The sequence below is a fragment of the Mastomys coucha genome, unplaced genomic scaffold (genome assembly GCF_008632895.1).
Source record: "Mastomys coucha isolate ucsf_1 unplaced genomic scaffold, UCSF_Mcou_1 pScaffold20, whole genome shotgun sequence".
NCBI classification, from domain to species: Eukaryota; Metazoa; Chordata; class Mammalia; order Rodentia; family Muridae; genus Mastomys; species Mastomys coucha.
This window is the reverse complement of record NW_022196903.1, coordinates 81,354,961-81,382,953: the sequence shown is the minus strand read 5'-3', so window position 1 is coordinate 81,382,953 and position 27,993 is coordinate 81,354,961. Positions and strand designations below refer to the sequence as shown.

The 27,993-nt window shown below is 49.0% G+C and overlaps 2 protein-coding genes across 3 annotated transcripts in view; both read left to right on the top strand.

The window, feature by feature from the left end:
- The window catches only part of LOC116099210 (pre-mRNA-splicing factor ISY1 homolog), a 45,659-nt gene extending 27,646 nt beyond the window's left edge, over positions 1-18,013 (top strand). The window contains exon 12 of the mRNA XM_031382479.1: positions 17,938-18,013. The gene's annotated coding sequence lies outside the window, so the exon portion shown is untranslated. The remainder of the gene's footprint in view (positions 1-17,937) is intronic.
- Rab43 (RAB43, member RAS oncogene family) lies at positions 4-23,722 on the top strand. 2 transcript variants are annotated; one of them, XM_031382480.1, is made up of 3 exons: positions 896-1,450; positions 17,938-18,121; positions 19,881-23,722. In XM_031382480.1, the coding sequence occupies exons 1-3, from the start codon at positions 1,253-1,255 to the stop codon at positions 20,129-20,131; spliced, it is 633 nt and encodes a 210-aa protein (XP_031238340.1). In that variant the 5' UTR covers positions 896-1,252; the 3' UTR covers positions 20,132-23,722. The 2 variants fall into 2 exon arrangements, with proteins under 2 accessions (XP_031238341.1, XP_031238340.1); XM_031382481.1 differs by lacking the exon at positions 19,881-23,722 and having other exon boundaries at positions 4-1,436; positions 17,938-18,074.
- Positions 23,723-27,993: the final 4,271 nt, after the last annotated feature.

Here is a 27,993-nt window from a genome sequence, read left to right as displayed (position 1 = left end):
CGACCTGGACTCCTATTCCCAGCCAGCCCAGGTTTGGCTGGACTCCTGTCTGCACTTTCATTCTTCCAAGTGCGACTCTGGGCCATTCTGCCCTCAAGGATTTTCATTTCCTCTTCTCTTCTTCATTTTTCACCTAAGGGAAGCTAGCTGCCTTTGCTGTGTGTCACCAGAGCTTTCGATTCTCCGAAGAGGGAACATTAAGGTGTGTTCTGCCTCATCAGCCCTTTGTCAGCCATAGCTGTCCCCTGCCCCAGAACTACCCTATTGAGGCCTCTTGCCTGCTCCCTACTGGGTGCAAGCCAGGAGGGACGGAGGCAAGCCAGTGAGGGGTGGACGTGGGACCCGGCTGAGGAGGGGAAGAGGTTAGGGAATGGTGAACTGGTCATGATAGGGGCCAAAGCCTGCTGTGGGGGCGCAGCCGACTGAAGCAGAGTTGAAGACGGGTGGAGAGCTGAGCTGAGAGGCGTTAGGGAGGAGTGAGCTCCAGGGCTATGAAAAGGTGCGGGTGGATTTCCGTCTTGCACGCAGTGCCTAAGGCGAGGTCCAAGCTAAAACGGACTCCAGAGGATTAGGGCGGGGTAAGAGGTGTTAAGGGCGGGGTCAGGACCAAATAGAGGATCACCGCAGTGTTGTCAGCGGATCCGCACCAGGCTTAAGTCAGGGTTAGTGAAGTGCTGAGAAGTGAGAAAGAACGGTGCTGAGGGCGGGATCAGGGTGGTGTTGAGAGAAGGGTAGGAGGCTTTGGCCGTGGTGGGGTGCGGGCGGTGCTCGGAGAAGGGTCCGGGAGGTGAGAAGCCTAGAGGGAGTACTGGGGGTCTCGGGGGTCGGGGGTCGGGACTGTACCGACAGGCTAGGAGGCGTTGGTGACGGGAGGGGGAGACTGGGCGTTCCCAGGGGCAGGACCCAGACGCGGAGTGGCGGGAGATGGGCGGTGCTGGGGAGTCAGGGAGGCTCGCCCCGCCCTGAAGGCGGTGCCCGAGCGGGCCTGAGGTAGCCCTGGGCCGGCGCAGCACCGACGGCTGGCAGAGAGCTCTGCGGAGGGCCGGGTGGTGTGCTCCCGGGCGGAGCCGAGTCCGCGGGACTCGGGAGCGGAGCGGGGCGGGGCCGTCGATCGGTCAGCCGCGCAGCTCGTTCAGGTGCCGGGGCTGCTCCACGTAGCCCGGCGGCCGGCCGGCTAGGGCACACCGACCTCGGCCCGCGGCTGTCGTTAGCCCAAAGCCGGGCCCTTGCGTCCCAGGACTCCTGCGGAGCCATGGCGGGCCCTGGCCCGGGAGATCAGGACGAACACTACGATTTCCTGTTCAAGCTGGTGTTAGTGGGCGACGCGAGCGTGGGCAAGACGTGCGTGGTGCAGCGCTTCAAGACCGGCGCCTTCTCCGCGCGTCAGGGCAGCACCATCGGTGTCGACTTCACCATGAAGACGCTGGAGATCCAGGGCAAGCGGGTCAAGGTGGGAGGCGGCGCGGCCCGCTGCTTTGCTACCGGCGGGCGGTTTGTGGCCAGCCCTTCAGCTTCCCCTTCTTTCGGAACGGGCTTGGGCCTTGATGTCCGCGCTGGGTTCAGGTCCGAAAGCACCGCCTTGGGCTCTGGGAGTGGTGACAGTGGGCGGCCAGAGCGTGGAGGAGGAAGCCCGCACCCCACTCCCGTCCCCACGTCTCACAGCCTGGGGACTCCGAATCAACTTGCGGTGGAAAGCAACCTGCGGGCTGTTCCGTGAGCGCCACGCATGCCGGAACAGACCCTTCCCTGTGCGGCCCTCTGGGGAGCACTCAGCCAAATAACGACATCCCCGTGACCGGGAGGGACCAGGAAGTAGTGGCTGCTAGGACCGGAGGTCCAAAAGTTTTTGTCAGAATTTACTCCCTGGCCACGCCTCCCCGCAGTCTCTTTTACCGACCTGCTGGTGGAACTCGACTCCACCAGGGCCAGCGCGGGGTGGGGGTGGGGGTGGGGGGCCTCCCCGACTAAGGGTTGATAGAAACCGAAAACTTCATCGCAGATACCGGAAGGTGGGGGAGAGAAGCAAACTTTGGCAATGACCCCAGCAGAAACAGCAGGATGTGGTTGCCACAATGTCCTGGCAATGATTTGATAAATAATATTTGTGATGAATGAAATCAAGTTTCTTAACCTAGGTGTCTGTCCTCCCTAAAAAAACAAACAAACACAAAAACCGGTAGCATCCTGGACAGGACCCAGCATTGTTCTTGCACACAGGGGCTCTCTGTAACTTTCCTGACTTGCACCCCACAGAAATCCTTTGCCTTTTCTTTACTTTTTTTCACGGTTTCAGGTTCACAAGGATCTTCAAGACAGCTTTAAAGAGAGGTGGGTGGGGGCTGTCCTGTGTCTTCAGGAAGTGAAGCCTGGGGATGGGAGTCTCTTGACCCTGTCGCAGTTGTGGCTCTCTGCTCTTTTGGGTGGCTGTAGGCCTGGTCTCTGTTGCCCTTGGCTGGGATACTTAGTTCTTTGTTTCTTTAAAGTTGGGATAATTTCTGGGTGTTGCCTCTCTCTCCTGTCCCATCGTGTAGAAAGAAAAAAAAGCAAATCAACAATCATTTTTATGACCACTGTGCTTCTAGAGATTTGCTAGCAAGGTTTTCAACGGTCTTTTAGGTTTAAGGTGGAAAAGGGCCAAGAGCTGGCAGGCAGGTTTAGTTGTTCTGGACCATCCCTTTGGAGCAGGTGGCCAGGGAAGGGCTGTCACGGGTGGGGTATGTCCATGGTCAAGTTGGTGCCCTCTGATAATGCAGTGTGAAAACAGAAACATAAGGAGCATGAGTTCCTTTTGGAAAGCTGTTGGCCTGTGCCCAGCATACGTGGATCTCTGTGCTGACTGGTCACAGAGGGGGCAATATTCCTGTTTACCTGTGGAGATAGCCTGTCACCTAGTGCAGCCCCGATGGACTGTGCACTTGAGCTTAGGTTATGCAATCCACTACTGTGCAGCTTGTTATTTCCTTTCCTTATGGTCGCTCTAGCTTTTCCTCTTAGGAGGCAGCCTGGAGGGCCTGGGACTAGCCGAGCTGCGTCTGTGTGGTAATACCTCAAAGCTGTGTGGCTTGTCCTTTCTATAAGCTGTTGTGAGTCAGCTGTTTAATGGTGTGTTCTACAGACTGGAGGCCATTGTTACTGATAATTATTCTTTTTGTGGTGCTGAGGGTTGAACTTAGGGCTCTTTGCATAAGCTGTACAAGGAAGCCTGTCTCCCACCTGATCTGGGCTTTGTAAGAGTTTGAGGAACCTTAGAGACAGGCCAGCTGCTGCTCTAGCTCTGCTGAGGTGGGAAGTTCCCAGGAGTGAGTTAGGAAGGGCAAGAAGGCAGAGGCTCTGCTTCCCCACCGACCGGTCAGAGCAAACCCATCTTATTCAGTTCTGTGTTTCAGTTGTCAGAGCAAAACTATCTTATTCAGTTCTGTGTTTCAGTCTTACTTGTTTGTATAGAGAGTTCTGCTATAGTGGAAAGCTGAAAACAACAGATTCAATCAAGTTCTTTCTTTCTATACTTACTTCCCGTTATAACCATTCATTCTACATGAAGAGATGGACCTGTCTCTCCAGCCCTGTTTTCTGACCTCTATAGCCTCCTTCTTTAAATATTCCAGGATTGGATGGCCTTTGCATATGTCTCCCCTTGTCACACTGTGTCCCTTGGATCCTCGTGTGCCTGATATTGTATTATTCAGGTTCTAGTGTGAATACTGCTTTCCCAGAGTCGTCTCCTGACCTCTCAGGTCTTTTTTCCTTATTGTCTATGTGCTTACAGCACTTACCTGTACTTGAAAGGACCTGGATTGTTTGTCTCTTCCTGTTGAAGATAAGCCCCTTAAAGACACAGATCCCTTTGGCCAGTGTCATACACATATGCTCATTGTATGCTTGCTTACTGGTTAATATTTATAAAGAAGAAGCCGAAGCCAAGGCAAATGAAGTAACTGGTTCACCTGAGGTCTCCTATATGTTGGGGGCAGAATCAGGATTTGAACTCTGGATTTGGCTGGCTTCTGGGTACAGTGCTTACTTTCGGATTCCCTCTGCCTGGAAAGGTCGTTCCAAAGTTCTGAGGCTGATGAACCTGATGAACTGTTGGACCCACTGAGAACAGAGTATGCACTTGGGCTGGTTTGTTTTGTTTTGTTTTTCTTCTCTCCCCACTCCTCTCTTTTTTTAAAAGATAGAACTTAATGTAGTCTAGGCTGGCCTCAAACTTGCTATGTAGCCGAGGATACCCTTGAACTTCTGATCCTTTGCCTCTACTTTCCAAATGCTGGGGCTTCAGACATTTATCACTACAACCAATTTTTATACTTAGGAATCTTATAAACATTTTCAATAAGAGCTGGCCCCAGAATATTTCAGGGTGTTTTATCAGCTAATAGGAACATCGAGATAGGGCCGTTCAGGCTGGTCAGATGACTCAGCAAGGAAAAGCCCTGGCTGCCTGAACCCAGAGTCTGAGGTGAGAGCAGACTCCTGAAAGTTGACCCCTGACCTCCACACATGTGCCATGGCATGTGCATGCACGTGTGACACATGGCATGTATAGACACACAATAAATTTTTTAAAAAAATAGCCCCCTCAGATCTCACAAGGTGCTGTGGAAGTTCATAAGCCTTTTTGAGTGGTCATTTGAGGTCCCTCCAGGGTTTGTTTTAGGTCTGAGGACTGGACATAGCACATGAATCTGAATGCTGTTTATCTTTCTGGTGGGAGAGTCTGAAGGCATTGGTCTTCTTTCTGTCTAGGCTGTTGGGAGTCCTTTCTGGTAGCCTCAGGCCTCTTTATCTTGGAAATGGGACTAGTGACCACTCACCTACTTGTGAAGGGTGTTGAAAAACTGTGGACATGTTTAAAAGCACTTAAATTTTTCCTGGCTTGCTTTTTTTTAAAATTATGCTTTTAAATGCATTATTATTACTATTGTTATTATATGTGTGTGTGTATATGCACACACGTGCATGCACTTGTGCAACAGCAGGCTTGTGGAGGTCACAGGGCAACCTACATGAGTCCCTTTTCTCCTTCCACAGTGAGGGTCCTTCAGATAGAACTCAGGTTGCCAAGCTTGGCAGCAAGCCCCTTTATTCACTGAGCCATCTTGCCACCCCTTCCTAGAAAAAAATTTCTTTTTAAATAGATGATTTAATCATATGATTCAAATTACAAGAATTCAAAGACTTAAAGAGACACACAGGGAAGTCGCCCTTACTCCTTTACTCTCCAAGCTACCCTGAACCCAAGAAGCAAAAAACAGTTAGTACTACCTACTTTTCTTTAATCCCCCAAGTATATTGTAAATAAGGCCAAGATTTATGATGCAAACAAGTAAAAGGGTTTGCTTTATCATTGCTTCTGATGAGTAGGAATGGTCACCCTGCCTGTGGCACTGCCCCCTAGGAAAGCTCAGCTTTAAGCCCTGAGTGCAATCCTACTGTTTCTCACTTCCTTTATGTGGGCACACAAAGGCCTGTTATGCAAACTTGGCTGTGCAGATCACTAGGCACACAGGCCCCTGAGTACAGGGAGCCTGGTTAGGATTTCATCCCTTTACATGGCTCCATCAAGCCTCCTGGCCGCTTGGGGGAGACACCGCCACACCTCCTCATGGAAGAGCCTTAGGACCAGGGCTTCTAGCTCATTGTCCTTGACTTGAGCTGTTCTTGGCCTCAGAAGTGTTTTCTGTTTTCATGGCTCCTCCTGTCACTTCCCAAGTAGGGATAGGAAAGGTTTAAAAGGACACGTGTGCGTGTGTATGTGTGTGTCTATGTGTCTGTGTGTTTGTGTGTTAGTGGTGATGATGGAACCCAGGGCCCGCATGCACTCCGGACAAGTGTGCTCCTAAGCTACACTCCCAACCCAGAATTTTTTGTTTGGCTTCCCAGTTTTTCTAGTCTAGGTTCTGATTTTGTGTCTGTGCATTTACTAGTAATTCAGATAAAAATCAATTTGACTTTTCGGTTCTGCTCAGAAATAGCAAAAGGACTATTAGATAAGAGACGTTCTAGGTCACGGTGATTTTATGAAGAAATCTGTTCTTGATACTGATGGCCACCATCCTCATTGTAAACTAAACCTTGCCTCCTGAGGATTCTTACTGTCCTCAGGCAGTGCGCATGTGGGGGGTGGGGAGAGAGAAAGAGAGGGAGGGAGAGGGAGAGGGAGAGGGAGAGGGAGAGGGAGAGAGAGACCAAGGGAGAGGGAGAGGGAGACAGAGGGAGAGGGAGAGGGAGAGGGAGCGGGAGGGGGAGGGGGAGGGAGAGGGAGAGAGAGATTGAGATTGATTGAGAACAGGAGAACAGGCCAGCTATAGAAGCAAGCACATATTGTCTTGGGCAGATGATGGTTCCTCTTCTAAGTCACCATCTCTAAGTTCATCCCCCTTACAGACCTTGCTCTACCAGATTGTCAGCACAATGGGAAGTGATGCTCTGTACATGTCTAGGAGAGGAAGTACCTCTCAGAGTCAGGAAGGGCGGCCTCTCAGCTAATTTGTCACTGACCTGCTTCCCTCTGCTCTCCTTCCCTCCTCGCCACTTTCTTTTTTTTGGATAAAAGTCTTACCCTGTAGCCCAGAATGACCTCGAACTTGTGATCCTCTGCCTCCCCACAGGAGGCATGCCCCAAGTGCTGGTATTTTGGGTGTCAGCTACTGCATCTGGCTCCTGCGAGGTTTCTTTGAGCACTTGGGCATGAGACATGTTTAAAGGTCAGTAGCAGGAGGGGCAGCGCTTGCGTATATATGTACCTTATCCTCTCACAAAATGTTCCATTTGATTGTTGTTGCACCTCTATGTGTGTATATGTGTGTGTGTGTGTCTCCACTGTACAAGGGGAGGAGGAGAGGTAGCCTGGATGTGGACATCTAGAACGGGAGCCTAGCCTTTCAGCTGCTAGTCAGGAGCTTTTCTGTCCTTGTACTGTTAGTGCCTCCACCACTGGTAGCAAGTGCACAAGAGCAACAAGTGAGGGAGGTGGGGATCAGTGTAAAAATCTGGTCAGGGGGCTGGTGAGGTAGCTCGGTGGGTGAAGGTGCTTGCTGCCAAGTCTGACAATCTGAGTTCAGTCCCTGGGACCCACAGGGTAGGAGAGAATCAACTCCTGAACATTATCCTCTGACCTCCTCACTGGCTGTGCTGCACACAGGTGCTTTCCTCTCCCAAATAAATGTTATTTAAAAATTAAAAAAAAAAAAATAGCCAGGCAGTGGTGGCGCACACCTTTAATCCCAGCACTTGGGAGGCAAAGGCAGGCAGATTTCTGAGTTTGAGGCCAGTCTTGTCTACAGAGTGAGTTCCAGGATAGCCGGGGTATGCAGAAAAACTCTGTTTCATAAAACCAAAAATAAAAAATAAAAAAATAGAAATAAAATCTGGTTATCATAGATTACTTGCATTGTACATTTTGATGAGCAGTATTGTTTCAGCATTGTAACACCAGATACTTATTATAAACAAATGCTTGTTCAGTTGAATTGGGCAGTGTTGAAAATGGCCACTGTGAATAAAGAAAACTTGCCTTGGAGACTAATGTTTGAATACAAAATGCTTTATTCACGTTGCATTAGAAACCAACCAAATCCTGCTAGATAAGAAACCATGGGCTGCTTGCTGTAAGTTCACGAGGAAGGGCCTTTTAAATCCCCTTTAATATCTTCTTTGTTGTCGCTGGTTAAGACAGGGTCTCATTATGTAACCCTGGCTGGCCTGTACTTGCCTTTGGGACAGCCCTCCTGTCTTAGAGCTGGGATTAGGAACCTACCCACACCTGGCCTTTTCAACCTTCATTACATCAATTTGTTTCAGAGACCTCTCCTTCCTGGATGGAAAGTGGGCGAGCCAGTCCTCAGTGTGCTGTTTGACACTTGGTACTGGTGATTGAACCCAGGATCCTGCACGAGCTAGGCACCCCTTCTCCTTTTCTTTTAATTTAATTTTTGTTATGTAGCTTAGGCTGACCTCAATGTTATAATCCTCCTGTCTCAGCCTTCTTATGCTGGTCTGAGCCACCTTGTTGGCATCAAGCTTCATTTTGGACCAGAGTTAACTACTGACACAATGGCAAGCCCTCGCAGCCCGTTCCCTGTCTGTTATGGTCAGATCTACCCCTGAAGACTGCCAATAGAGGAAAGTATAGGGTTTCAAAAAGAACTCTGGATATAGTGTTGTGGCCAATTGAACATTCAGAACTACCAGTTAAAGGAGCCCACTCTGAAAGGGACAGCCCCCATCAAAACACTTAAGTTCTAAGCTGTGATGTCAAAAATTCAGTCACGTGGCTAACCTTTAGTCACACCTGTATATGTTTTTGCACTCTTTCTATCTCTCTCTGTGCCTCTCTGTCTCTGACTGTCTTTTTTTTTTTTAAGATTTATTTATTGTTATATGTAAGTATAATGTAGCTGTCTTCAGACACACCAGAAGAGGTCTTTAGATCTCATTACGGATGGTTGTGAGCCACCATGTGGTTGCTGGGATTTGAACTCAGGACCTTCGGAAGAGCAGTCAGTGCTCTTTCCTGCTGAGCCATCTCACTAGCCCCTGTCTGTCTATATATATATGTATGTATGTATATGACATTTATTTATTTATTTATTTATTTATTTATTTAAAGATAGGGTCTTATTTGGTAGCCCTGGCTGGCCTGGCACTGGCAGTATAAGAGATCAGCCTACTTCTGCCTAAAGAATGCTAGGATTAAAGGCTTGTACCACCACACCCAGCTTTATTTTGAGACAAGATTTATGTTACTAGCTTGGCCTGGTACTCTCTGGCTCAAGGGATTGTCCTGCTTCAGCCCCTAGGTAGCTAGGATTAAAGGCATGGGTCACTGTAGCCGGTTGAACGTTCTGTATTTGGGATGGCATCCTTGATCATGAACACAAGTAACAACCTAAAAACGGATGCTTATCAAGTCTGATTGCACAAGCCCGTGATCTCAGCTACCCATAAGCCTCAGGCAAGAGGGTTGTAAGTTCAAAACCTGTCTCAGAAAGCAGCCGATGGGAGGCTATGAGATGGCTCAGTGGTTAGAGGTACATGCCACCATATCTAATAACCTGAGTTTGACCCACATGATGGGAACAAAGAACTCACTCCCAAAAGTTCTCCACTGACCTTTCCTGCACAAACAAAACACTAAACAACCCACCAAACAAATAGAACCAGTGCTAGGAGTTATAGCTCATTGGTAGAGTGTTTACTTGCCTGGTATGCCTGCCCTGTGTTCCATTCCCAGCACTATAAAAAGTAAGAATTGCCAGGTGGTTCACTTTATGTTAGAGGGTGCACCCGGGTCCTGAAGACGGTTCTGACACGTGGTAGGCTGTGATAGGTGTTTGCTAAATGTGTCTCATCTTTTTCCTTTCTTCTTTATTTTTATCTATTTATTTTTTGAGATAGGGTTTCTCTTTTATGTAACTATGGCTGTCTTGGAATTTGCTGTATAGACCAGGCTGGTCTTGAATTCACAGAGACCCACCTGCCTCTGCCTCTTGGGTTCTAGGATGAAAGGCATGCTCCACTGTACTTGGCTCTTTTTACATTAAAAAAAAATATCTTGTTTTATGTGTAAATGTTGACCTGCATGTATGTTTATGATGTGCATGTTTGGTGTCTGCAGAAGCCAGAAGCAGGTGTGATATTCCTGGAACTGGAGTTACAGACAGTTAGGAGCAGCTTGTGGTTGTTGAGAATTGAACCTGGTTCTATGAAAGAGCAGCCAGTGCTCTTAACACTAGGCCACTCTGGCCCTTTTGATTTTTGAAGTGGCAGCTTTTTAAGGGAACTAAATAAATCTTGACTTGTGAGACCTACCAGTTTGACCTCCAGCCCACAGGCTTGGGGTAGCTTTTTATCACTGTAGCAGAATACCTAAAAATCAATCAATCAAATAATCAGAGGAAGAATGGCTTACTTTAGGTGACACTTTCAGAGGCTCTTCTGTGGTTTCTCTTCTATGGCTGCTTTGGGCTGGTAACCCATATGCATCATGAGAGCATGGAACTAAAGAAGACTTGAGAAAGAGAGAGATCTCAAGTTCATGTCCTCAGGGATGGAGAGATGGCTCAACCCTTAAGAGCACTGGCTGCTCTTCCAGAGGACTTGGGTTCAATTCCCAGCAACGACATGGCAGCTTACTTCTGCCTCTTCCATGGGATCTGATATCCTCATATAGACATGCAGGCAAAACACCAGTGTGTGCGTGTGTGTGTGTGTGTGTGTGTGTGTGTGTGTGTGTGTGTACGTGTACCATGTTCCCAGTGATCCAACTTCCTTCTACCAAGTTCCACTTTCTAAAATTCTTCCACCTACCGTTAGTGCCATAGGTTGGTCACCATCCAATTAACACGTGGGCCTTGGGGGCACCTAATAGTCCAACTGTAACAGCACGGGTGTCAGTCCCTGGGAGCAGTTTGCCATCTAGGAGAGTGCTGAGCCAACCCCTGAAAGAATTCTTGTCATTGCACACCAGATAACTGCTCCATTGCCATTGTCATGGCCGAGGAGTGTAGAAACTGGCTGGGTGAGCTTTTGGTGCTGGGGATCAAATACAAGGCCTAACTAAGCTCTTCTGCCAGCTTCCAAATTACTTTTTAAAAATTTAACTTTGTAGTGCTAGGAATTGAGTGTGGGGCCTTGTGCATGCTACAGAAAGCAAGCAGTCTACCACTGACCTAAATTTTCCAACACAATATTTTTTTAAAGTTAGAAATACTCTTTGTATAGTTTGAATGAGAAACTGATTCCCTCCTCACTTAGGTATACTAATTTCATGACCAAAAAAAAAAAAAATTACAGTTGTCAGAATAAACATCAGTTTGATAATTATGATTTATTAATATCTGATATATTTGTATTTAGCTGAAATATGTAGAAAAAAACTGTAGGAAGTACCTGAAAGTTTCTGTGAGATACATAGAAGAAATTACACAGAAAAAATAATTTTCTTACTGAAGTACCAGGGTAAACTCCTAACTCTATAGTTCTGACTGTTTCTTGGCATGCTGAGGCCCATGGCCTTCGGGGTAGTTTACTTGTTAGAGTCTGTGCTTGGCCTGTTCAAGGCCCAAGGTTTCATTCCAAGCTCTGAAGGGAAAGAAATCTTTCCAAGGTTTCAGGCTATTGATGGAGCAGTAGGTGGTTGACATAGAGCTACGGGGAAGCTCCTTGGGAGCTAGCTGGTGGTCTGTGGATTCCTTGTGCTTGTTGACTAGAGGCTTAGACTTGAGCCTCGGAATCAGGACAGTAATTCTCCTGTGACTGGCTCATGGTTTGCTCATGGTTCCGTAAGTACCTACCTGCCTTCTCTCAGACAGTGTGGTCTAAGTCCCAAAGCAGGCAGCTCCACCTCTAATGGGAGTGCTGGTCCCATGGTGCTCAACTGAACTGGGCCAGGCACCTGGGAGGGATCCTGCTCTCCACATTCTTCCCTCCATGCCATGATCCCATGACTGGTTGTAGGTGGTTGGTCCAAGTTTCCAGGAAGGGAAGAAGGGGTGATGGAAGTAGTCAGCCCATTTTGAGCAACTGAGGCAGGACTTGTTTGCCAAAGGCACAGCAGAGACAGTCTGTTTTCTTCAGGCCTCATCTCAGATAGCACCCAATACTTAATTCTGTCACTTTGGTGGCTGGGACTCTGAGCCAGGCAGTGGACATACCTGGTGCAAACGGGACCACAGCAGGGCAGAGTATTGAGAGTGAAGATAGCTTCTATAGTGCAGGGCCCCGTGGTGGCTATAGCTGCTGCAGACTCATGGGGATATGTGTTACGTACTTGGACAAGCCCAGAGGAACCTGCAGTCCTCCTTGTCTGGGAGATAGGAGGTTTGAGGGAGGCATTGGAAAATGGAGGAGTTTCATTCCTAAAGAGGGGGGACAAAGGGGATTTCAGATGCCATGGCTGTATGTGTGCTAAAAGGCGTGGATACAGCTTGAGAGTGGGGAGAGACGAGGCCATGGACTGCTCCCACACCAGCTTGGTCCTGTTGGCATTGTGTCCACTGTGTTCTGAGGGCAGCAGGAAGTTTTCTAGGAGGCCTGGGAGACAGTTGGCACTGCGTTCTGAGGGTTGATATGGGGGAGGACAGAAGGACCCAAGGCGGAGCTGAGATCCCAAGCTGGTGTCACTGTCTTATTACCAGAGTGCCAGGGTACAGGGAGGGTGGCTAAGAGGTAGGGAGAGTTGAGCTTGTGATGTGTTGCATTCAACTGGGGATGTCTGGAAAAATAAAAAGGCCGGGGAGATAGAGGATACAGCTCGGAGATAGAGGATACAGCTCGGAGATAGAGGATACAGCTTAGGGGTAAAGCATGCACAAAGTCTTAGCTTAATTCCCCATCCCCTATTTAGAAACAAACAGACAAATCACCTTGCCTGGTAATAGAGAGAGGTGAGTTTAGAGACTTAACTGTGGAGACTCTGAGGGCCAGTGAGGGCAGAACTCATGGCCTCCATTTTAAGAATGCCACCCTTGTCACAAAAGGCTCTCCTGATAGGCACAGTCACATGAGGAACAGACAGCCCCGTCTGGTGGGTGTTGTCCTGGTCCAGTGGTGCCCATCTGAACTGGGCCAGATGCCTGGGAGGGATCTTGTATTCCAGGCTCTTATTGCTGTGTTCCTATAGCTAGTAGTAGGTGGGTGGTCTGAGCTTCCAGGAAGGGAAGAAGGGGGCAACTGAGGCAGGGCCTTGTTTACCAAAGGCAAACACGTCATGAACATTCAGGCAAGGGTTTGATTCTTGTGGGAGATGTTATCTCACTGAGGAGATTTACCAAAAAAACTTTCCATATACTATAGGAGCCTTGCACACAGTAAGGGACTAGGGCTGCAGGCTGGGAATTCCACTGGCACAGCCTTTCTCCTGCGACGCTGAAGATGGAAGGAGTAATCTTGTGGCTGGACATGCTGCAAGGCAGGAAGCCATGGTTCTGTCCCCTGCACTGAATCAAACTAGGAATGATGGCACATGCCCGTAATCCTGAGACTCAGAGACGATGGAGACAGAAGGATCAGAAGTTCAAGGTTACTTTTGGCTACATAGAGGGCTTGAGGCCAGCCTGGATATCTTAGCATGACTGTGAGATGGGCTGATGCCGTCTAGAGTGTGGTGAGGAAACCTGCGGAAGGCTGGAATAGCTGCCCCGAGTCACATGGCCACATCCTTCTTGGCATTGCCACGAGCTCCCATGTAGGAGCCACATTACTGCAAGGACTAAAGTACTTCCTGATGTTGTGCCTTGACAAACCATGTTGAGGGGCTGGGAGGAATTCTGAGTGCAAAGGCGGTCCATAACCCTCTGACAGTGACTCCTCTCAACCCGTTTGTTTGCCTTGACGATGTCCTCAGCCCTCAGTCCTCAGGCCAATGCATTCTTACTTTTCTTTTCCTCACTTGTTCTTTGTCAGATTGAGACTTGCCTCTGGGCACTGGGTTAGAGTTAAGCCCACGAACTATCAATGATAATGATAGACACCCTTTTATAATGTTTATTTTTCCTTTAAATAAGTTAAGATTTGGGGGCTATCTTAGGGGTTCTGTTGCTGTGAAGAGACATAACCACAACAACTCTTATAAAAGACAACATTTCATTGGGGCTAGCTTACAGTTTCAAAGGTTTAGTCTATTATGGTCATGGTGGGAAGCATGGCAGCAGCATGTAGGCCAACATGGTGTGGAGAAGGAGCTGAGAGTTCTACATGTTGATCCACAGGGAGTAGAAAGAGACTGTGTTCCACACTGGGTGTAGCTTGAACATAGGAGACCTCAAATCCCAGCCTGACAGTGACATACTTCCCCCCAACAAGACCACACCCACTCTAACAAGGCCACACCTCACAATAGTGCCACTCCCTATGGGCCAGGCATTCAAACACATGAGAGTATGGAGGCCAAACCTATTTGAACCACCATAGGGGCCAACATGATTTGATAGCTATTAAACTTTGCCTGGTACCCTGTCTGCCTTGAGCAGAAGATTATCAGCCAAGTCGATGGCTCTGATTGGCCTCATGGATTTCTTGAGGAAGCCATACAGCAGCCATAGCTGCTGGCTGCCTAAGCAGACCTCAAACTCCTAAGTCATCACCCCCATCTTGAGTGCTTCAAAAAGCTTGTACTAGACTTTTGCCATCACAAGCAGTCATTTCCACACAGGACAGGGGAACACTCCACTGGTGACTCAACAGTAGACCTGTGATTGAGGCACACATGGTCCTTGATTTGTTTGAAGGACCACACCATCATGGTGCAGATATCCTTGGCACAGCACCTTTCTGGCTATATAAGAAGTCAGTTCAGTTCACTCTACACTCAGCTGCAGGACACTCTCTTGTACTGAACCCTGGGGTTGCAGCATTAGGTCAAATGCAAGGCATCTCCTGAAGGCACTTTTCTTACCTTCTTTTGGCCATTATCATTGTGATGGTGACATGAAGAGGCAAGGATAGAACCCAAAGCTATGGCAGCAGTGATTGCAGGAGCAGTAAGAGGGTGGCTAAAGAGTTCCTGAGAAGCTGGGCGGTGGTGGCGCATGCCTTTAATCCCAGCAATTGGGAGGCAGGGGCAGGCAGATTTCTGAGTTTGAGGCCAGCCTGGTCTACAGAGTGAATTCCAGGACAGCCAGGGCTATATAGAGAAACCCTGTCTCGGATACTGAATTTCACTAAGGAGTATAAAGCAAGCTGTGGGAGACGCGGGTTACAGTGGCTGCCAATTAAGACCCAGAGCAGTGAGCCTCCAGCCTCAGGACCTGGAGACGGAAGCCTTTGGCTACTGAAGCTGGAGCCACAGGTCCCTGGCTTGCTGTGCGGCTGTCATGCCAGCCCCAGAGGAACTTTCTTCACCTACTCACTCCCTTTTCCAAAGCAGGATGCCAGATAACAGGTTGAACTTGCTCACCACTGCATTTCCCTTGGAATAACTCTTGCCTTTTGACGGTTAGTGTAACACACTGGGGCTTTTGCAGCATTGGAGAACCTGCAGCTAAGCTCTTCCCTAGAGGACACAGCACAGCAGAGGAGGCTGGTTGGAGGAGGAGCCCTCAGACACTACCACCTGGTTTGACTCACGTCCCAAGACATCATAAAAAATAGCTCAGGAACTTGTATTTGGGTCAGCCTGACCATCTCGAGTTTTGCCCTGAGAACTAACTTTTCCAAGGTTCTCTTCTAAGGCAAAGAAGGCTGGAACTTTCCACTGTCTGCTTACTCAGGACAGGCTCCCTTTCCATTGGGAGGGACAGGACAGGACACAGGTCCTGGAACTGAACTTCCAGCGATGTTTTTAACCTAATAAACAGGGTTGATTTACTGCAGCCATGTGACTTACCCAGTGGGACTGTGAGCCATGAGTCCCTGGAAAGCAGCTTGCAGCCCCTGCTGTGTGTGTGTGTGTGTGTGTGTGTGTGTGTGTGTGTGTTGCTGTGGCTGATGTTCCTTGCCTAGCTCCTAAAGTCATCTTGATGGAGAATTGGTAAATAGATAGTTGTTCTATGGCATGAGTTGTTAGAGAGACAAGAACAGGAGTTACTTCTGCTTAGGGCTGGGGCATGAGTGTTAGGGAGCGCGGCCCACGGTGATAAAGGATGGGTAGAAGAGTCTTATCCTAAGGTAGGACCAGATGGTACAGAGAACATTGCTTCAGCAGGGGCTCATGGAGACTTGTGGGCCAGCATTGGCTGAGAGTCATTAAGTGTGGAACTTAAAAGAGATCAGGAGCCCCACCCCACCAAGGATGGTGATTCCCAGTCTTCCCATTACAGAGCCAAAGAAGGGACCAGAAGTGGCAGCAGAGAGGCAATGTTTTTTGGGTTTTGTTCTTAAATGAGCATGTGTGTTCTGGGAATCCGGTGTTAACTTCACTGGGACTCAGAAGTGCTCTGGCCCCACAGTTGCTAATGGACATAACTCTAGATATCAGCAGCCTGGAGGATTTCTCCTAATGGTCAGGTACTGTCTAAGAAGGCTCGGCTGGGAAAGGCTGAGTGTGGCAGGGTGTGGCAGGTGAGAGAGTGCAGCACCAAGCCCTGCAGGGCCTCCACGTCAGTTTGGTAGGTATTTTTGGCAGTTTGAGGCTGATCTTGGCAGTGAAAAAGCCTCTCAGCTTTCATAACACTCAAATTGATCCGCAGTTAGCTGTCAGAAACTGGGGCTTAGAGTCTGATCACAGGCCAGGCTCCTGGGACAGATACGGCACCTGTTCCTCCGATTTTTGTTAGTATTGGATACCTTCTAATGCTAGGCACATGCTAGGACCTGAGAATAGAAAACCAGATAGACATAGGCCTGTCCTAATGGGACTCACATGAAGGGTGGGGCAGTGGCAGTGTGTATGTGTCTGTGTATCTGAGTCTGTGTGTATATGTCTATGTATCTGTGAGTCTGAGTGTCTGTATCTGTTTGTGTGTATTTGTGTCTATGTATCTTTGTGTCTGTGAGTCTGTGTGTATGTGTCTATGTATCTGTGAGTCTGAGTGTCTGTGTGTATCTGTGTGTGTTTGTCTCTGTATCTGTGTGTCTGTTATGTCAGATTGTAAAGTATAGCAAAGGGTGTTTACTTGGGGTCTGAGTTGGAACTGTAGCTCAGTGGTAGAATACTTGCCTGTGTGTGCATGACCCTGAGTTCCCAACACTGTCCAAAAAGAACGGAAAAAGAAATTGGGGTAAGGGAGTAGCTGGGGCTGCTCTGTGGAGGCGTTGACTGAGAGTTCATTAGAATGAAAAGGGAAGTGAAGCCTTGCTGCGTGACCCAGGAAGAAGCATAGGTTTAAGTATTTTGTTTTTGTTTTCTGTCCCCCACCACCCCTCCCCGCCATCACTTTGGCTATGAGCCACTACCATTTATTGTGTTTCTTCTGCTTGGGATTTGTCAGTCTCCTTGGATTTTTAAATAATGACTATCTTATCAACTATAGAGATTTCTTGGTCATTTGTTCTTTAGCTATCCCTGGCAGGGATCATCACATGCACACACTACCTCTCCATTGCCCAGTCCAGCAGGGTGCCTGCCATAGGCATTAACATTTGTTAAATGAACAAGTAAATGGTGGAGAAAGGCCCTTCACCCTGGTGCTTTGGCCAAGGTGGATCAGCAGGCACACTGCCCAGTCCAGCTTCCTCATCACCAGCTGTGGAATCATAAGGTCCAATGATAAACGACCAGGACCCAGTGAGCTTGCAGGAGAAAAGACCCAAATGCATAGCCTCCGTGCAGCCTTGGAGCCAATTCCTCACCTCTAGACCCCGGGTGGTCAGCATCTGCAGCTGTAATTAGGGTTAAAGGGGAGAGCCAGTCCATGGAGGATGCAGTTCAGAATTGCCTCTTGTCCTGAGGGATCCTAGAGTTGTGAGGCAGGCAGCTTCCTACCTGCCCCGTATCCCCCATCCCATTCTCTTTTCTTCTTCATACTGGATCTCTTGAGTTGTTTCTTTCTCTCTCTCTCTCTCTCTCTCTCTCTCTCTCTCTCTCTCTCTCTCTCTCTCTCTCTCTCTCTCTCTCTCTGTCTCTCTCCCCCCCCCATCCAGAAGCCAGAAGAGAAAGAAGTTGGGTAACCTCCTTTTGCTTCCCATCTATTTCCTTTGTGGCAGGGTCTCTCCCTGAACCTGGAACTTAAGTTTTCTTGAGTAGGCTAGAAGCCAGCAAGCTTCAGTGATCCTGTTTGCCCCATTAGAGCTGAGGTTCCAGCTGTGTGTGGGAGGCCTGGTTTGTAGGTGAGAGCTTGGACCTAAGCTCTGGTCCTTGGGAATTGCACAGCAACCACTCTGAACCTCCTAGCCATCTCTCCAGGCTGGGTCTTTTTAAGTCCAGTCTTTCTAAGGCTGACAGAGGACTGTTGCTTTGATCTACCTTTAGGCTAGTGAACACACTGTTCTGGGCATGGGTCTGTGGGGCTGCCCTTCCTGTTCCTTTGACACGTGTTGTTGGGTCAATCCCTTCAGCTGCAGATTTGGGACACAGCTGGCCAGGAGCGGTTCCGGACCATCACTCAGAGCTACTACCGAAGTGCCAATGGAGCCATCCTTGCATACGACATCAGCAAGAGGAGCACCTTCTTGTCAGTGCCTCACTGGATTGAGGATGTGAGGAAGTATGCGGGCTCCAACATCGTGCAGTTGCTGATTGGTGAGCTAGGGATAGTGGCTGGTGGGGTCTGGAGCAAGCCTCATCTCTGCTTTGCCCTTTTTTCTTTTCCAGTACAGGGTAAGCCTGCCTAGAGACTGGCTGAGTTCCAACAAGAAAAGAGCTGGAAGTTGAACTAGGAGCTTGTAGATCCTCATTCCCTTCGTCAGTTTCAAAGTTAGACTCAGGTTGAGATTGGAAGGCATGAAAGGTGCTAGGGTTGGCTCTGCAGCCTCTGTGAGCCAGATCATCTGGCTGTAAGGCGTGGTGTTTCTGCAGACAGCACAGCTTCTCATGCTCAGAGGAGGCAATGTGGCTGGTTTGGTGCTCAGAAGTGGAGCACTTCGCTGGTATGCAGGAGGCTATAGGTTTTATCCCCAGCACTGCAGAGGGGAAAAAAAGCAATAAAAAGAAAGCAAGACGAGACACCATAGAGTAAGACTATTTATGTATTTATTTGCATTTTAAAGTTCCATTTCGTGTGTAGTCTGAGTGCGCAGGGATGTGCTGCAGTGCATGTGTAGAAATCAGAGGATAACTTGCTAGAGTCAGTTCTCCTCTTTTACCAAGTGGATCCTGGGAACTGACTTGGCAATGGTGACTTTACCTGCTGAGCCATTTTGCTGGCCTAGAATAAGAGTTTTAATCATTAAAAAAAAAGATCGGTCAGTCTATCTGCCTGCCTGCCTGCCTACTTATCTACCTACCTTCCTACATCTGTCTGTCTGTCTATCAGTCATCTATCTGGTATATACATATGTGGGCACACATACGTATGCCAGAGCACATGCAGGGAGGCCAAAGGACAACTTGCAGCCCGTTTCCCAGCATGTAGGCACTGGGGATTGAATCGGGTTACTTAGCTTAACAGCAAGCACTGGCCACTGAGCCATCCTGCCAGCGGAAAATAAGAGCTTTAAAATAAAGGCAGCCTGACTTGGTGGTTACACTTGTCTTAGCTCTCAAGAGGCTGAGAGGCAGGAGGATTGCTATAGTCAACAATTTCAAGTCTAGCCTAGGTAACATAGTGAGAACTCTTAATCTATTTATTTATTTTAGGTTTTTTTCAAGACAAGGTTTCTCTGTGTTACCTTGGATGTCCTGGAAGTTGCTCAGTTGACCAGGTTGGCCTCAAACTCAGAGATCCACCTGCCTCTTCAGTCATCTTTGAGTGCTGGGATTAAAGGTGCATGCCTCCATGGCCTGGCTGCAAACTCTTGTTACAAATGGCTAAAATGTGCTGGGTGTGCTGGTGCTCGCCTTTAATCCTAGCATTCAGGAGGCAGAAGTAAGCTGGTCTCTCTGAGTTCAAGGCCAGACATGGTCTACAGAGGGTGTTCTAGTCATCCACAGCTCTATCTGTCTCCAAAAAATAAATTTAAAAAAGATTAAAATAGTGGCTGGTGAGATGGCTCAGTGGTTTTGAGCACTCCCTCACGTCCTGAGTTTCCCTAGTATCACATACATTTTGGCTCAAATCATCTATAACTCCACTTTCAGGGGTTATAATATCTTCTGGTCTTTGTGACTGCCAGGCATCCATGTGGTTCAAAGATATACACTCAGGGAAAAACACCCATGTACATAACATTTTTCAAAAGGTTGAACTAAAAGGGACTATTTTAACACCTAGCAGTGTTACCCTGGAGCTGGGGAAGGGGGCGTGCATGCCTGGGGATTTTAATGTAGCTTTGCTGGGTAGGAGTGTGCAGGCCTGGCACCTGTGGGTTCCTACCATGCTCTACTTGGCCTTTCTCCACAGGGAACAAGTCAGACCTTGCTGATTTCCGGGAGGTCCCGCTGGCGGAGGCACAGAGCCTGGCAGAACACTATGACATCCTCTGTGCCATCGAGACCTCTGCCAAGGACTCCAGCAACGTGGAGGAGGCCTTCACCAGAGTAGCCACGGAACTCATCATGAGGCACGGAGGCCCCATGTTCAGTGAGAAGAGCACTGACCACATCCAGCTGGACAGCAAGGACATTGTGGAGAGCTGGGGCTGTGGGTGCTGACTGGGGGGGCAGGGCAGGCAGGCGAAGACCTCCCCTCCTCCTTTGTCTCCAGCCTGTCAAGCCCTACCCTTCAGAGTCAGCCCTCCAGGGCACTGGCTTCTCTAGATGGATTCTGCACCCCTGGCCTGGATGCTAGGTAGGAAGGGAGATGTGATGCAGGGTATCCTGTGTAGAGGGCTATTGGCCCAGGGCAGAATGTGGACCATCCCACCAGCCAGCATCTGCTCCCTCCATGTTCTTCACATTCCAGGACTAGCCTGAGCCTTCCAGCATAGACTGTGGTGGGAAATGGGCTGGCTGTGCTGCCCAGCCTCCTTGTGCTGGTTTTGACTTCTCCTGCCTTGACTGCTGCAGACGTGCAGCGAGTTGCTGCTCTCCAGGGATGTGGCTGGTACCCCAGGTTCTTCCAGGTCATTCTCCTGCCTCTTACCAAAGTGTAAAAAGCACATCAATTAGACCAACAGACTGGTGCCGAGCCTTGTTCCAGGGAAGCCTGAGCTCACCAGGTGGAATCAGCTTCTCTGTCTTCACTGCCAGCTTGGAGCTCTAAGCTCCCTGGGCCTGGCTTGTTGCCATACCAAGACCTCTCAGATGTTTCTGCTTTTCCATGTATCATCTCATTTTCACTGACCCAATTGTAGGGTCATGGCCAGGGGCCAACTGGGAACTGTCTCTGGGCTTAAGGCCCAAAATGTTGCCAGTCAGGTCGCAAAAGCAGCTAATCTTGCAGTGTGGTTGAGGGGTGAGATAGGAAAGTGAAGGTTTAAGGAAAAAGGAGCAGCTTGTAAGAGGCAGCTCGCGGGTAGGTAGAGCACATGCTTAGCACACACCAGGCCCCGAGTTCAGTCCTCAGCCATGAAAACAACGAAACTGCAGTTTCTGGTGTGTCCCTGAGGTTGAGGGCCCTGTGGACAACAGCCTTGACATCCACATATAGAGAAGCTTTCCCTGCCACTGTCCAGAGCTTCTAGTTCCTTGTGGTCCTGGTCTGGTTTACACTTTCAAAGCAAAAAGGATGAGCGCCCACTGCCCCGAGATCTGCCTGCCTTAATGGGTGCTTCCTGCTGGGGTCAGAAGGAGTTGTGCCCTGCCTCTGCCCTCCCGCTGGCATCCTACCCTTGCCTCCCATCTCAAGCATTCTGGTCTGTCAGCACCTTTCCTAGGGAGATCTGGCCACAGGGCGGGAAGCAGCACTTTGCAACAACTACGCAGCAGCCCATGGAGACAGAACTGTGGTGAACTAGATAAACGGGGCTCCACTCACTGGGCCTCTTCAGGTAGGAGGCAGCCTGTGCATTAGCTGAGCCTGGCTCTGATGGGATGGAAGGTGGCCTGAGTGCTTCTCAGGTGGGGACCATTGTGGCTGTACAGGGTTGGAACTGCATGGTCCCAAAGGCTGGACACCATGAAGCCTATAAGTCTTTCTTAACCCGTAAGACATGATCCTTTTGGGGGGTGGCAATGACCTTTTCACAGGGGTCACCTCTCAGAAAACAGCTGACTGCCTTCCTTTCCTGGGCCTGATGCAGTTGAGAGGGTTCTGCTTGCTGGTTTCAGTTGGCTCAAACTCCTTTCGGGGAGAGCTGGTTCCTTCCCTGACCCCTTCCCTGCAGAGCCTGACCCCACCCATGGGTGGATAGTACCCAACACTGAGAGTGCCCCTTGCACTGCACATGGTTTCCAGAGCCATCTGGCACCTGTGGTTCCATGAGAAGATCCTGTGGGGTTATAATGTCTCCAGGGCCAGTCAGGAAGGCAGCCCTGGCCTCTCTCAAGGCTCTGCTCTTTTGCTGGGTGGTGAGGGAGTTTGCCAGGTCTTAGGTCCGAGTCTGGTGTTCAAATAGAAGTCCCACTTTTAGGATGTGTCTGTCTGTCTGAGTTTGGATACTGACCTGCCATAGCTACCCACTACTACCCAGCAAGCCTTGCTCTTTAGCGATACCAGTGTTGAGCCCAGCAGGACATTAGGGTTCTTCTGTACTTAGGGCCTAGAGGAGGGAGGTCGGAGGCCTTTTGCTTCAGAGCTCTACCCTTTCTTTCACAAGATGGCAACTGACTGGTGATGGGGCTCACGTGCCACCCTGGGCCACGAGCCCACTTGCCAGCCTCCAAGGGCTGGAGGGCATGAAGCTCATAAGGCAGTGTTGCTTAACCTGTGAGTCTCGACCCCTTGAGGGGACTCAAAAGACTTTGTCACAAGGGTTGTTGCCTGTTAGAAAATGCAGATACTTACATCACAATTCACAATTAGCAAAATTACAGTTCAGTAGGTACGAAAATAATGTTGTGGTTTGGGGTCACCACACCATGAGGGCTGAATTTAGAAGACTGCCAGAAGGCCTAACCTGGAGTAGAGCAGCACTCAGTCAGCCCTGCTTGGCCAGGGAGCCTTCTTTACCCAGCAACCAGGAAGATTTTTTTTTTCTCTCTCCTATCACAGGAAGATAACCTCACTTCCCTTTCACAATCCCTGAGTGTGGATGAGGCCCTGCCCTGTGCCCTTAAAAGTAGGAGCAGCCCTACCCTAAGAATTTAGCATAAGCGCCAGTCATTCTTGAGCCCTGCACTCCCCCAACCCTACCATGGAAACACCCTACTGTCTCACTTTGCAGGTTCCAGTTCCACTGCCAGGTGCAGGTCTGGAAGGCCATGCCCAGGGCCCTCAGCCAGTGGGGATGACCCTGGCCTCCACAGCCTGCCCACCTCTCTGCTCACTGTCATGTCTAGGGCCATCGTGACCCCTCTCCCAGATCTCTCAGCCAACCTGCCTTCTTACAGCACAGAATCCCACAAGTGACCCAAAACACACATCTTTGAGGGGAGACAGGCCCTCCTCAGCCACAGGCCTTATCCGCAGCATCCTGGCAAGGATGAATTCTTCCCTTGACCCCCAAATTCTGTGGCCTGGGAGGACCCTGAGTCCTGGACTGAAGCTGGCTTCCATGGAGAAGCTGCGGCCATCCCTTCTAAACAGTAGTGCCATGGCTCTGGCCCTCTGCTGAGGCACAGTGCTCAGAGAGAGAGAGACCTTTGGGCCTTTGGCAGAAGGTGCCCAGGGCTTGAGGACCAGAAAATAAGCAAGTGCGAGAGTCTAGAAACAAAACCAGCTGCTTCCCTTCTCCCTGGGCAGGCTTGGCTGGCTGCCAACAGCCTCCTGGGGCCTCTGGGGCAACCGAAGTTTAATCTCTTCCCTTGTTTGAAGAGTTAGTGAACAGCAGGAACAGGTGGAGGTTGGTGCTGTTGGGGAGGAAGTACTCACAGAAGGGCTGGTGGGGCTAGGGTGGCTGGGGCAGGAGTGAGGTCTGCCCACTAAAGGTACTAGAGGAGAGGATTCCAGGCCCCAACTGGAGGGGTTACCCTGTCCCAGGATACTGCCAGCAGTGGGCTTCTAGCCAAACTCACCCCTGCAGGGCCTAGGCAGGGGCAGAATTGCCAGCCCAAGGATGCCATGCACATTGGGGAAATTTTCACATTACCTATTTATGAATATGTAAGTCTTTCTATCAAATCTATTTTTGAAACATGAAAAGTTGCCTTTCTGGATATGTCAGAGCCAGTGTACAATTCAACCATTAAACATTTCTGTACTGACTCCGTGCTCAAGCTTGGTCCTGTCGCCTCTGGGCATAGAGCCTGTCTAATGGTCTTACCTGCCATGCCTTGTAGAGTCTCTAGACTGGTTTTCAGGATGGGTAGGTGGGTGCACCTTGCTGCCCAGCCTGGTCTGGAGAAAGGAGCCTGACAAAGACCTTCCCTCTGGTTCTGGGCCCTCTGAAGTAGAAGCAGTCGGAGAGTGGGCCACATCTCTGCCAAGGGCAACAGTGACTTTGGGACTCTGTCCTGGATACCACAGATGTGGTCATGTTGGGGAGGGTTCCTGGATGGTGATGGCCAGTCCATGAGGGAGGAATCATACCCTGCCTTTCACTGAACATGGAAGGTCTCAGGGTTAACATTCTTGCTGGAGGAAGATGGGAAGAAGCAGTGCTGTGGTTCTCATTGGGGCAGATTGCTTGCCCTCTGTTCCATAATGTGGCAGATGTTCAGGTGATGAGGATCAGAATCAGCTGCCTGATCCACATGCCCATGAGCTGATAACTCACCAAGATGACCTGAGGTCATTTCTAGTCACCATGGGGGACTCATGTCTAGCTGTTAGCCTGTCTTCCAAGGACCAAGAGGCTGAGAAGACCAGCTTGTCCTTCCAAACCCAGCTGTGGGACAGTCTATCTGATAGTGTGGCTCAGGGAAAGTTATTACTTTTTTCAAGGCTCCAATTTCTACAAATGTAGGATCTGATTGGTCCAGTGGTATCCCTGGAAGCCCTAAGGAAACCTCACCAGGCAGAACATAGGACCCTGGAGGCCAAGAGTCCCTGGCTTTCAGAAGGGACACATCTCAGGGAGAAGTAATACCTGCTTAGGGCAAGAAGTGACATAGCTCACTGTGCCTACTAGATGCCAAATCCAGAGTTACAATCCTGCCTGAGATTGGCCACTTCAATACCTGGCCCCCCCTCCCTCCCCGTACCTCCCCTCCCCCAGGGCTCAAGTGTAAACTTGTCTGTCCTCAGGATTCTCTGATACCACAGGAACACTAAGACTATGGGGCAAACTTGGAAAATAGTGGGTGCAGTCCTGGACGATGTTGCTCCCATACCCTCTCCAGCTGCTGAATAGCTCATGCTCTTCAAGTCTGAGCTGGATCCCTGTGCCCAAGGCATAACCACTTGCCCTGACATTGACCCTTCAGATGTTCCCACTAGCTTTAGGGTAGGAGGCCCGGGTCCCATGTTGCCCAGAGTTGTGGTCTCAAGAGGTTCCCGGTATGTAGCAAAGACTCAACTTTAAGTAGTGCTTTGGACTCAGTCACTGGGTGTCCACACAGCCCCCTGATAGCTGTCCTCGGCTGTGAGAGAGGGCCTGGCAGGGTGCTCTACCCTGCTTCCATTCCAGATGGATGTCTGATTCCTGCCACACCCTGTCTGGTGCTTGGAGAGCTCTCTTTGCACATGGTGTCCTTCTGTGACTGCTCTCACACAGGGTTTCCATAGTAGATTCAATGAAGAATCAATCTCTCTGTCTCTTTTTCTGTCTCTATCTGTTTCTGTGTGTCTCTGTCTCTGTTTCTCTCTGTCTCTGTCTCTCTCTGTATCTCTTGTCTCTCTCCCTCTCTCTCTCCCCTGTCCCCACTCCCCCTAAGATAGAATCTCACTGTGTAGTCCTGACTGTCTGGAACTCACTATGTAGGCCAAGCTGGCCTCGAACCCACAGACATCTACCTGTCTTTACCTCCCAGATGCTGGGATTCAAAGCATGTGCCACTATGCCAAGGATAAATTTGTTTCTTATGATAATAAGTATGTTTGCTGAATTAGAGGAAGTGCCAGGGTCCTGTTTATCAGGGAGCCATGAGAGAACTGGTTGGTAGAAGAGGGGCCATAGCTGCCTGTGAGACCCAGGAGTGGGAATGGTGTGCTTCCGTCTTGTTCATGTGGCCTCAGGCCTAAAGCCCGTGGTGGCGGGCAGCCAGGGACTCTCAGGCTCCACCTCAGATTCTTTACTAATTTGTCTTCATTTATTTTCCTCGTTTTTATTATTTTTAAAGGGTTTATTGATTTTATTTTTATTTTTTATTTTTATTTTTATTATTTTTTAAAGATTCATTTATTTATTATTTGTAAGTACACTGTAGTTGTCTTCAGACATCCCAGAAGAGGGCGTCAGATCTCATTACGGATAGTTGTGAGCCACCATGTGGTTGCTGGGATTTGAACTCAGGACCTTTGGAAGAGCAGTCAGTGCTCTTACCTGCTGAGCCATCTCTCCAGCCCCGATTTTATTTTTATGTTGTAAGTATCCGTATTGTACAGGGAATTGAATCCAGGTACTTTGCGAGAGAAATAAGTACTCAAATGTATTGAAGCAGCTCTCAACCTCCTTTTATTTTTTACTTGGGTATTTTGTCTGCACATATGTCCATGCACCACGTACACAGAGTGTACATAGAGGCCAGAGAGGGCATAGGATCTCCTGGGACTGGTGTGATCGACAGTTGTGAGCCACCATGTAGCTGCTGGAACTTGGGTCCTCTGGAAGAGCAGCTGGTACCCACCCCCTCATTGAATATATATATATATTTTAAAGATTTATTTATTATTTATTTATTATAAGTACACTGTAGCTGTCTTCAGACGTACCAGAAGAGGGCGTCAGATCTCCTTATGGGTGGTTGTGAGTCACCATGTGGTTGCTGAGATTTGAACTTGTGACCTTTAGAAGAGCAATCAGTGATCTTACCCACTGAGCCATCTCACCAGCCCATTGAATATATTTTTAATACAATATATTCTAATTGCAGTTCCCCTCCCCCACCTCCAGACCCTCTTCACTTCCCCACCCAGCCAAATCCATACCCTTTCTCTCTCTTATTAGAATATAAATAGGAATTTATAGAAAACCCAGAAAAACAAAACAGGAAACAATTATATATAAGCAAAAACAAAACAAAACAACAACAACAAAAAAACCCCTGCCAGGTTAAAAAAGAAAGATGTCCAGACAAAGCATTGTGAAACAAAAACCCCCCAAAACCACTTTTGAGTTTGTGTTTTGTTGCCCATCTACTGCTGGGCCTGGGATGTGCCCTTGAGTATGCTTTGTTTTTTGAGAACCCACTGGGAAACACTAATTTTTCCTTTCTGCATAGTTATCAGTTGGAGACGGCTTCTGAGTTAGGGATGGAAGCTCGTGTCCACTTGCCATCTTAGAACTGAGACCCATGCAGACCCTGTGCGTGTGCCACAGCCTCTGTGGATTCATATGTGCACCAGTCCTGTTGTGTCTAGGTCTTCTTTCTCAGGTGTCTTCCATCCCCTCTGGCTCTTGCAATCTTTTTATGTTCTCTTCTGTAGAATTCTTATTGCTAATTTTTTTTCAAAGAACAGTAGTTTTTGGTTTTTCCTTCAGTCCATGGCTATTTTATCCTCGGGTTCTTGACCAGTGTCATGAGTGGACCATGTCTCCAATTGAGACGAGAGAGAGAGAGAGAGAGAGAGAGAGAGAGAGCGAGAGAGAGAGAGAGAGGGGGGGGGAGTGGGATGGGCCTTGATTCCAATTGGATATTGATTGGTTACTCCCACAAGCTTGCACTAGCATATCTTGCCAGGAGGACAGCATTGTAAATCAAAGGGTTTGTAGCTGAGTTGATTTTCTGTGTCTCCCTTGATACTGAGCAGAGTGCCATTAGAACCCTGAACACTAGCAGTAGGGCTGCAGGCTGGGTTTCCCTGTGTTCAGTGAGTTATATAGATGATGCCTTTGCCAGTAGGGCCTTACCATTGCTTTGTGGAGAGTGACCAGTAGCCTTGACAATAGCGTGGGTTGTTTGGAACTTTCCTTGATGTTCCTTTGTCAACAACTCCATTAGATGTAACCCATTCCTAGCTCTGGAGGTTTCCTTCGATGGCCAGAGATGCCTGGTGGGGGCTTTGTCTCCCCCAATATTTGGTGGTTCCAATTTACCCCTCAGATGGCTATTAGTTTTAGCTGTCCCTCCCACCTCCCCTCCCTCACGCTCTTTACCCCCTCTCCACTTGATCCTACCACTGCTCCACCCCAGCCCCTCCCATCTGTCTGTAACTGTTTATTCTATTTCCCTTTCCCAGGGAGAGTCTTCCCTGCCTCCTAGTCCCACTAGTAAGTACTCTTAACCACTAAGCCAACTGTCTAGTCCCTCAGATTTTTTGTTTGTTTTGAGACATAGCCTTGGCTTTCCTGGAACTCCCTATGTAGACTGGGTTGGCCTTAAACTTACAGAGATCCTCCCGCCTCTGCCTCTTGAGTGCTGTGACCAAAGGCGTG